The following is an 11150-nucleotide window of genomic DNA, read 5'->3' as shown; positions in this document are numbered from 1 at the left end:
GGAGGGTATCATGAAGCACTGTTTTTCAGGATGTTGACTCTCTGTGCTTTATGGGAAAAACATTAGTACTCTTATGTACAGATGATAAAGACTGAAGTCCATATTGGCAAGCGACACATTGATCATTTGTCCTCGGGCTTGTGAATGGACTATAGGCCTAAAATTTGCAGTTTGTCTCCTTCGTGTTTTATGCAAAGCTTATATCCAGTGTTGTCATCTTGTGCGATAAATCCGGCTGCTGGTCATTGTTGCATGGTCATATGATCAGATTCATTTCCTCCAATATTTGTGTCACTGATATGACACTGAGCACTGACAGCAAGATAGAAGAAGAGAGATAGCGAAGGAGAGAAAGGTTTCCATGACAACTACACATCCTTGACAAATGTAGGCGATAAGAAAAGAATGTGTGTGCATGCGTGTGAGGAAGAAAGAAAGAGAGCGAAGATTAGTATACCTGGTCTGAGTCAGAACAACATTGACTCAGACGACTGCTGGCAAGAACTGCTATTTTATAAGCCATTTAGTACATAGCCTGCCCTACATCAATGTTATCAACCATTTAAAATAATAAAAACAATAATAGTAATAAACCATTTAATTTTTTGAAGAAATGTGAGTGAGTCTGGCTGTGCAAAAGTCATTGCCATCATGATGCTTGGGTGTGTGGGGTTTTATCTATGTGAATTCTTTGAAAGAGCCCACCCTCAAGGATATTAGTATATTTTCATCCTTAGATGAAGCTAGGGGCGCTCTTTCAATGCAAATCTATTGGACGTTTTTGCCCATTTTATCGTCACAGATATGGCAAAGAGACGTCGATTCATCGTTGATTCAGTTTGTTCTCTGGAGCAGCTAGGTGAATCATAAGTACAATTTGCTTTGAAAATTAATAACGTAGGCCTACCCTTTATCATCAAACTAAAATCATTAATTTCAGTACTACAAACTGTGCGAAATGATGATTCAGACCAGAAAGAAAAGAACCGACTCAAAAGAGCCATTCCCGAATCGTGCATTGATTGTTTTGAGACAGCTGACAGTATGCAACACTCTTTTGAGTCGGTTCTTTCCATTCAGAATAATCGTTTTGTACAGTCTGTGCCACGGACTGTACAAATTAATTCCGGAAAAGTGCATTGCTTGTTCTGGTTCTAACCAGGTAATGTGAGACTCAGGAATAAATGGCTCTTTAAGTCGGATCTTGTCTTTCCAGTTCAGTTGAATGATTGAAAGTGAGTGAGTATCTTTTAGTATAATTGATATATGCTATAAATAGATAATATTTTAAAATAGATTTTACTTTTCCGTTTTCACTTTAATTTTTACGTTTTAGTAGAATTTTGTTGTTTTTATTTTAAATTGAAAGTATGTCTATATAGTTTTGATTCATATTTATTCATTTAGTTTCAGTTTTAGTCATTATAGCGCTTCAAGTTAAACTAAATAAATAAGTTTAAGCTTTTAAATATTTTTTTACAGTTTTATTTATAGTTCTTGCTCTAAAGAGCCATTCATTCCAGCACACTGTCCGCTGAGAATCAGAAAGCTTTAAATACATCATTTTTGCCTACCTGTTCAAACCTTTGAGTAGTTTATATCTCATTGAGCAACACTGATTTTCCCTACTGTGATTACTGAGACTGATTGCCATAAGACCTTATCAAAAGATGATTATTAATAGGCCAAGCAGAATGCAAAATCCATCGCTTTTTCGCTCTAGATTTCAATTCATTTTACACTTAATTTGTCCGCAGCAGTTTAAACACACTGTTTACACAGCCAGCATGGCCTCCATGACGTCTACTGGCCTGATTCAGAGTGTCCATTGCTCCATCAGACCTTTATTTCCTGTTGTCTCACCCCATCCCCCTTCGCAGGTCATGGTTTTACCCCACTTATTGTTCATGCACCATTACGTGTTACCACGTCTCTTAATGACAACCCCAGCTATTACGGTGACAGCTTAGATGAGATGGCAGTAATCAGATGCGAGAGATTATCTCAATTGGCTGATCAGGTTTTTCCACATTTGACCTGCTTGTGTGCATGAGAGTGTTTGTGCTTGTGCATGTTTGATCAGTGAAGCCTTTTAAGGCTTTTTAATTGCACAGTACATTACCAGAAAAAGGAGCGTTTTGCATGACTGAGTACTTCCGATGCTAAGAAAATCCTTCAAGCCTTTGGTTTGCGCAGTGGCAACCCGCCAACGTTGATCCAGTAAAGACAGTTGGTATATTAGCCAAAAGTTTTTTTTGTAAACTCTCTATTTTCTGGCCAACTCTCCAACCCCTTTTTAAAGAATACAAACATGCATCTCATTCATGAACTTTGCTACTTTTCCTCATCTATTTCCAGGTGCAAAGTCTAACACGTTCTGCTTAATGCAAACAGGTGTTGCTAGGTGGATGTGGATGACTGCAGCTGCTTCAGCAAATGGAGTTTGCTCAAAAGCCCAACTGATAGGTCTACTCTGAGAAAAGACCTGCTGATTTATTTTCATGCATTGTCTAGCTATCTGTTCGCATTCCCATTCATCTCAATGGCAGTTGCTTGGCTGACGCATAATAACATGCACAGTCTCAGGCCCTGATAGTTCAAAAGAAAAAGAAAAGAAAATATTTATAAATATTTAAATATAAAAATATTTATTGTTTTGGAATATATTTTACAGAAAGCTATACATTTAACATTCATGTTTACTACATCTAAATTTATTTTAAAAATAACATAAATCATATAAACTATTGCATGTGAACAATAAAAGGACAGTAAAGTTCCATTTCCTGTTTGAGAGGCAGGTGCATCTGGGAAGCGCTTAAGTGCCAGGTATATGTTTGTTATTAAGAGATGATATATATTTAAGTTGCAAAACAATATGTAAGGTTTTTGTCATTTTTATTATGCATGTATTATGTATTTTTATATAATATTTCTATCATTTATTTACGGAGCAACCGAAACTATATAGCAAACTGTGAAAGGTGAGTTATTAGTTGTTGTCTATAAGGAGTAATATTACTGGAATAAAACACTAATAAAAAATTTTTTTGCAAAACTTTCATTAGCCTACTATTCCCAACAGACGTTTTTGCTGACATTTGTTTTTTTAAGAGGTTGAATTTTTGTATAATATTTTGATTTATAAGTAAGATTTTTTTTTAAAGTAGATTTGAAGGTAAGTTGCTTCCAGTTTTGTTGCATTAAAAAATTATGAAAAATTTTTCATTTCAATCCTTAAAGCAACTGATTTTTTTAACCCTGCAATATGAGTTCCACAGTGTACCCAAACGTCTGTTCTAAACGTTTGGTGAGCTAATTAATTGGTAAAAAATTTCACGAAATTGACGGGCTGATTTATGGAAGCAGCAATCCACTGTGCTATATTTGGCGTTTGTTATTTTAAGATTTAATAAATGTTAAAACTTATTTGGCGCTATGTTGCACCTTGACAGACCCATTCCAGCATCACAACTCGTCGTTTTATTCTAGAATGGGGCCAAACAATTGATTTTATCCGGAAATGCTTCAGTCACCAGGGCTGCGTTCAGCCCCGACAAAAACGGTGCAAAACGTTTTTTAAACGGAAACGGTGGTGCGTTGAACACCCTGTTCTGCTGACGCAAGAGTTGCAACTATGGCAGCTGAGAAGGCCATTCTTTGTGTTCTTTTTGAAGAATTTTCGGAACCTGATGAAATCGGTATAAATACATGTTTAATACTGCAAAATACACTCAATGGTACAGTCATTGCCCTTGCCCTCCAGAATAAAAGAGAACATTCCAATCGAGTGAAGGGATTTGTGGAAACTGTGGTTCCTAATTATTGTGATCCAACATTTGCCTCGCATTTCAGGATGAAAAGACAAACATTTCAGGTGAAGGATCATCCACTTCTTACCTCCAAGACTGTGTTATGATCTATATGACCTTATTATTTTTATTGTGAGTATTAGACTTATCATTATTGCTGATAAACCCACCAAACAAGAGAAAATGCATCTCAAACCCCGTTGCACACCGTTTCCAGGAAACATGTCGTTCAAACCGGAAACCGTAGCAAAACGGTGCACACCGGTTTTAGCTTGAACTTGCCCCTGGACTTGTGTAGGTAAACGGCACGCAGTTTAATAAACATTACATACATGAACTGTGCACTATTTATAAAGTAAATTACAATACTCCTAATAATGACCATTTTAAAGCTGGTTTATCCTGTTTGCTCTAAATTCAACTGGCACTGAGATGCACCTGGACACAACACAGTCCATTCAGAGATAACAAGAGCAAAATTGTAGCTCTCGAGTGACATGCACAGATTCATAAACCCCTTAAAACAAATGAACCTGTGTGCCTCATGCACAATCTCACACAAAACAAAAGACACTGACATCAAAAGAGGCCGGTGTCTGTCTCTCAAGGTTCTCAAAGCGCACGATTCCAGTCTCTCTCTTTGATAAAAGCACTTGTTTTGGCACGACACTGCGCCTCGGGTTCATCTAGAGTGAACGCGCCTCGATAGACCGCTCTGTCTGGACCATTGTGACACTGACTGAATAAACTGGTGTGAATATTCATGAGGGCTTATGACCTCCTCATCACGAGCTTCTTTATATTCATACACAGGGCCGTAGCTGGTGGGAATGAGTCTGGACCACAGTCTCAAGATCTAAATCTTCATACTGAATTCATTCACTACAATGTATGATTACATCATGCTTTACATCGTAGCATTCCTGTTGATATTATAGGCTACATATTGTCCATTCTATGTTTCTTTGTTTGTTTTTTTTAGATGAATTGTTTTAAAATATTTACTTGTATTTATTTTCATTTTCCTGTTTAGAAAAACTGGTTATGTGAATTGTGAATATTTTATATTTAAAAACGACATTAAAATGTAATGTAATATGTATTTCTAGCCTGCTCTTTATTAATGGTGTTTCTCAGTCATATGACTTAAGTATTTTGATGATGCCATTAGGTTTATTCCACATTATATTACATAAATATATTTTAGAATTGTATTAATAGTTTGAAATCATTAGTCTGCCAAATCAATTTGGTGGCCAACCAACTTACATGAAGCCCTTTTGTTGTCATGTGACAAGAAAACCTTAAACAGATTGGACCCCTATAGACCGCCAACAGTCTTAAGGTCAGTATGTTATTAAGAAATATAGCTTTTTCTTTTTTTTCTTTTTTTTCTTAATGATTAACTTGTCAACTCGTCAACATGTAAGGTGTTCTGCTATTTGTTTATTGGCATAAATGCTATTGAAAATATATTAAACATGAATTACATTTATTCATCTAAACCATATTTTATTTTCCTTTTTTTTTATGTATGTAGGCCTATATGTATTTGTGTGTGTCGTTCCACATACAGTATATATCTGTCTATAGAGATAGATACATGCATACATACATAAAATATATTTACAAACGTGTCTTTAACATGCTAGATTTCTGTATTGGAATGCATGTGATTGCTGTTTATGATTTGCATATGCAGCTCGTGTTGTGGAGCTGTCCACTGCTGCGGTGCTGAAACCTTCTCCTCATGACGCACACAGTTACGCCAACTATTTAACTATTTCTGAACAGCTGTTCCCTTATTTATTTAGTCTAACTTCGGATATATCTACTAGTCTAAGGGTAATGAGGCCAATGAGATATTGATTTGAACAGTTGCATATACAACGAGATTATAAAATCTAACCCAGGACCTTGTATTTATTCTCAGATTTCATGTTTTCAACAAAAGCTTCCATTCCTGCTCAAATTTCTAAGTGTAGAAATGCTCGTCGGCTATTTATAGAGAAACAATCCCCTCCTCTTCCATGCGCAATTCACCCCGCCCGACTCCCCCGGGACCCGAGCATCCTACCCCAGGTAGAAATTGACAGAGCGGTTCGTAATTTGACGTGTAAACATCCCTTCCTCTTCCACGACTCTCTCATTGGTGGCTCTCCATGCGCGTTCAATTACTCGCTCACACTGCATCAGAATTAACTGGAGAATATAGCGTTTACCAAGGAAGCCGAACTGACATTTCCTGTGTTTACATATTCTGTATTTATTTATTAACTTATTTCTATTTAACTGTTTCGTATCCATCGTGATCATCCAGATCATTTTTAAGTGTCTGTAATTGATTTGAAATGGAAGAAAGATGTCGTCCAATGTTGCTGTGCAGTATTCTTGCTCTGTTCTGTGCGCTGGTGTCCTCCGCTGTGGACAGACAGTATCTGAACGAATGGGCGGTGGAGATTCCAGGAGGATACAACAATGCCCGATCCATAGCCGACGAGCTCGGATACAAATTCGTCCGACAGGTAAGTCACGCCAAACACTGTGCTTTTCCTCCATATAGTAGGATAACACACTTGTCTCACACACATCTGGCTCTGCTTTGCATCCGTGTTGAATGAAATCGTATGTTGATGTGGTTGTGTAATGCGTTTATTCATAGCAACACCGTTGCTTTGCCAGATCATGAAAAAAAAACGCGTTTAATCAGTTGCCTTGAACATTTGTTTAGCCATAATACAGTGAAATGTTTGTTGAGTGATGGTTGAATGTGTTTTGCAACTAGGATACTTATTCTTTTTCATATATACATGTTAGATATGATATCTGAATCAACCTTTTCTCTATAAACTCCATAAAGCTGTTCAGTAAATGCAATTGTAAATACAATTTTTACCTGCTAATCAGATATGTGTCAACTTTTATATGAGTAAACATTCACCTGTTGTATCATTTAGTTCTCTTACTGTATAAGAATGTTTTATTTCATTGAATAGAAAATAAAGGAAGCACAACTGTAAGTTAGCTGACAGACCTATTAATTCTGTTAAAAAAAAAAATTTTGTGAATAGCTCCAGGCCGACTAGACCAGACAGATGGGAACTGCGTCATTATGACCAGGCTTAATTTAGCTCCAAATATGAACCGATCTCTTCAGTCAGTTCTCTCTCATTTGTCTGCAGATTGGGGCGCTGGAAAACCATTATTTATTCAAACGGCACAGTCACCCTAGCAGGACCAAAAGAAGTGCGGATCATATCACCAAACGTCTGTCGGAAGATGATAGGGTATGCGATTTTTCATAACCCATTCATTCTGTGTACAGTACGTAATAATAAAATGTGCATTTATTCCAAAACCCCACTGAGATATTCAAAAATAAATGGTTCTGGGCACCTGTGGCTTCTTCTGTAGGTCTCTTGGGCTGAACAGCAGTATGAGAAACGGAGGGCCAAACGTGCCCCGCTGGGGACCGAATGTAAGGACTGCTCGGTGGACAAACTCTTCGACGACCCTATGTGGAATCAACAGTGGTATCTGGTGAGTCTCAACATCTTTACTTTGTCAAAAGCGCGATTTGAATTTCTTTGGCTCTGCAACATTGATTCCGGAGGTATTTTTTTCCCATTCATTTTCCCTATATATATTTTTAAGAAGTTCTGAACCTTGAACCAACTAAGATAAATAATTTGAAAGTCAAAAGGCAAATACAATACTATGTACTTCACTTTAAAAAAAAAAAACTAGTGTGGGATTTTAAGAAATTGCTAGTAAATTTCACAAATAATTACAAAGAAATGGCAAGTAACACATTGATATTTGCAAGAAAGTCTGTAGAATAACTGAAAGACTGAAATAGTATATTCTAGTAAAATATACTCCAATAATCATGATCTTTACAATTTCAAATAATTATTTTTCACCTCTTTTATGACTGGATGACTCATTCAGTTATACATTGTGAATGTTATAATCGAATCAGAAACAATTAAAAAAATTATGATAAATCACTGAATAAATAAAAAAACATATGTAGTTCACTGATAAGCTACGCAAAATCGTGTTCATAATCGCAGGCGATTCGATCTGCGATAATGAACGCGATATTGCCTAATTGTCAGAGTGTCTGACAAATGTCGCTCCATCTGAAAGCAGATGATGGAGATTTACTACTAATCACGGAACCGGCTTTACTGACGAGATGCGCATGACTATCGCATGCGATTAATTGCACAGCCCTAGTCTGAAGCTAAAAAAATGAGTCTACAACCATTATGCAATTTACTATGATATCTGTCAACTCAAATCTGCAGACTGGCTCTGTCTTGTGGCAACAAGTGACAACTTGTTCAGAATGTAACTCTGGGCAAAAGTCATGTAGTGTATTCCAGTCTTTAGTCATTTGGCAGAAGTTGAAATATTAATTTGTTTACTTGTATATAATATCATTGCTTAAAATCCTTAGTGATCTCAGTATGTTGGACTTAAAAATTTCACGTGGACAAAATCCTTCTACAAACGGCTTTGTTAGATTTTTACAAGTGTTGTAAAAGCCATTGCAACAATCCTCTCTGGGATGATGTATTACATTTCCTGTCTGTAGGCCTTCATTACTGGGTCAGTTGTCCCTCTGGACTTTGGCACTATGTGCAGTTGAAACCCATTGTTTTTAAGCTTTCAGAGCTTTTAGTATGGCTAAACAAAAATTAGATTGTAAAGGAGAACCCTCCTTAATCCCAAACAACAGAAGAGCCAATCACACATTAGTACCAATTTACTGAAACACAATGGATTGATGGGTTTATTTTATGGAAGCCAAGCTCTTAATGGCAGAGAATGGCTTCCGTACAGTCACAGATGGGAAGGATTCAGCTGCCTCTAATATGGATCACAGCTCATGGTTTATATAGTAAGTCACTCTAATCAAATTGAAAACTTCCATTTGCATTTCCAACTGAGGGATTAATTTTTTGGACAAACGTTTTATTCTAAAATGCAATTTAGCAGTGGCATGAACCGGCAATGACCTTTTGTTCTTTTTGCTCAACAAGTTTGCTCTTTCTAAACCTCTTTATTCGTGTTTGGAGCATGTTTGTGTGAGCGCCGCCACCTCTTAACCTAATTGCTCATGAAGTTCCTGCCTGGTTTTATGTCAAACTCTGTCTGTGTTGCTGAATTTAACTTATTAGATGATGTCAGCGTCTTCGTTTATTCATATTCAACTCATTAGACTAACATAAAAGTAAATATTGTCAGAAATTAAATTAGTTGCATTTTAGTGAAAAAGAAAGAGGATTTTCAAGACAAACCTACCATGAGTTCAGAGCTTGGTGTGTGGTGGAATACGTTGAAGCTACAACTGATTTTTAACTTCATTTGTTTTTATATAAATGAAGATTAATTGCATAATTATGCTCTACCATAAACTGGAAGAGTGTTCAACCAATCAGATAAGCTGCTGTTACCATGGAAATGTAAATTGTGCCAAAAAAAAGTAACCTTTCACTCCCATGAAGCATTGACGTAGTTGTTATATACAGTATATACAGTGGGTACGGAAAGTATTCAGACCCCCTTAAATTTTTCACTCTTTGTTATATTGCAGCCATTTGCTAAAATCATTTAAGTTCATTTTTTTCCTCATTAATGTACACACAGCACCCCATATTGACAGAAAAACACAGAATTGTTGACATTTTTGCAGATTTATTAAAAAAGAAAAACTGAAATATCACATGGTCCTAAGTATTCAGACCCTTTGCTCAGTATTTAGTAGAAGCACCCTTTCGATCTAATACAGCCATGAGTCTTTTTGGGAAAGATGCAACAAGTTTTTCACACCTGGATTTGGGGATCCTCTGCCATTCCTCCTTGCAGATCCTCTCCAGTTCTGTCAGGTTGGATGGTAAACGTTGGCGGACAGCCATTTTTAGGTCTCTCCAGAGATGCTCAATTGGGTTTAAGTCAGGGCTCTGGCTGGGCCATTCAAGAACAGTCACAGAGTTGTTGTGAAGCCACTCCTTCGTTATTTTAGCTGTGTGCTTAGGGTCATTGTCTTGTTGGAAGGTAAACCTTAGGCCCAGTCTGAGGTCCTGAGCACTTAAGTGAACCTTAAGTGCAGCAGAAATTTTTTTGTAACCTTGGCCAGATCTGTGCCTTACCACAATTCTGTCTCTGAGCTCTTCAGGCAGTTCCTTTGACCTCATGATTCTCATTTGCCCTGACATGCACTGTGAGCTGTAAGGTCTTATATAGACAGGTGTGTGGCTTTCCTAATCAAGTCCAATCAGTATAATCAAACACACCTGGACTCAAATGAAGGTGTAGAACCATCTCAAGGATGATCAGAAGAAATGAACAGCACCTGAGTTAAATATATGAGCGTCACAGCAAAGGGTTTTTTTAACGAACAGAAAAACTACTTCATCCAAGGCTGCTGAAAAGTGGGCAGTCGCTGTTGCGCTCTATTGGTCAATATGAGTGATGAGGCAGTGAAGGCAGGTGGTTCAAAAGGGAAAGAAAGAATGACGTTCAATCTTGTGAGATGAAAGGGTAGATAGAAAAGAAGAAGGATGTGGATTTATGGAGGAGAAAGATGGCTCAGTGAATGGATTACATTTCACCAGAAAGGACTGCTGATAATTCAATTAAAGAGATGACTCATATGCTTCCATTCTTTCTGGTCGCTGTTGCGCTCTATTGGTCAATATGAGTGATGAGGCAGTGAAGGCAGGTGGTTCAAAAGGGAAAGAAAGAATGACGTTCAATCTTGTGAGATGAAAGGGTAGATAGAAAAGAAGAAGGATGTGGATTTATGGAGGAGAAAGATGGCTCAGTGAATGAATTACATTTCACCAGAGAGGACTGCTGATAATTCAATTAAAGAGATGACTCATATGCTTCCATTCTTTCTGTATGGAGAACGCTGTGTGGTTTGATTCATATTTTATCTGTGTGGTACTGGGTACATATAATTCTGACTTTTATCTCATAATTTGGACTTAGTATCTCATAATTATGACTCATAATTTCAGCATAAATATGTTTTAATGTCATAATTTTGACTTTTTATCTCATAATTTCATTTTATCTCATACTTCTGAAAATTTCATAATAATGAATAATCGTAATCTCATAAGTATGACTTTTAGGTCATCATGACTTTTTATGTTATAAATAATGCATTGGTAAATCTTTTTCTTATGTTTTATGTTAGAATTAAAAAGATTTATCTCATAATTGTGACTTCTGAGTGTCTGAACATTTCATAATTGTTATTTTATTTCATAAGTATGACTTTTGCATCGTAATTATATATACAGGTATATATATATATAT

The 11150-nt window shown here is 36.6% G+C and overlaps 1 protein-coding gene across 2 annotated transcripts in view; it reads left to right on the top strand.

The window, feature by feature from the left end:
* Positions 1-5916: 5916 nt before the first annotated feature.
* LOC107600928 (neuroendocrine convertase 1-like) overlaps positions 5917-11150 on the top strand; it is an 18705-nt gene continuing 13471 nt past the window's right edge. For both annotated transcript variants that reach the window (XM_016292918.1, XM_016292917.1), the window contains exons 1-3: positions 5917-6337; positions 6995-7099; positions 7227-7352. In XM_016292918.1, coding sequence (XP_016148404.1) covers positions 6164-6337; positions 6995-7099; positions 7227-7352 — 405 coding nt within the window. In that variant the 5' untranslated portion in view covers positions 5917-6163. The remainder of the gene's footprint in view (positions 6338-6994; positions 7100-7226; positions 7353-11150) is intronic.

Source organism: Sinocyclocheilus grahami, unplaced genomic scaffold, assembly GCF_001515645.1.
Source record: "Sinocyclocheilus grahami isolate Dianchi unplaced genomic scaffold, SAMN03320097.WGS_v1.1 scaffold294.1, whole genome shotgun sequence".
NCBI lineage: Eukaryota > Metazoa > Chordata > Actinopteri > Cypriniformes > Cyprinidae > Sinocyclocheilus > Sinocyclocheilus grahami.
This window is presented reverse-complemented; position numbering and strand designations above follow the sequence as displayed.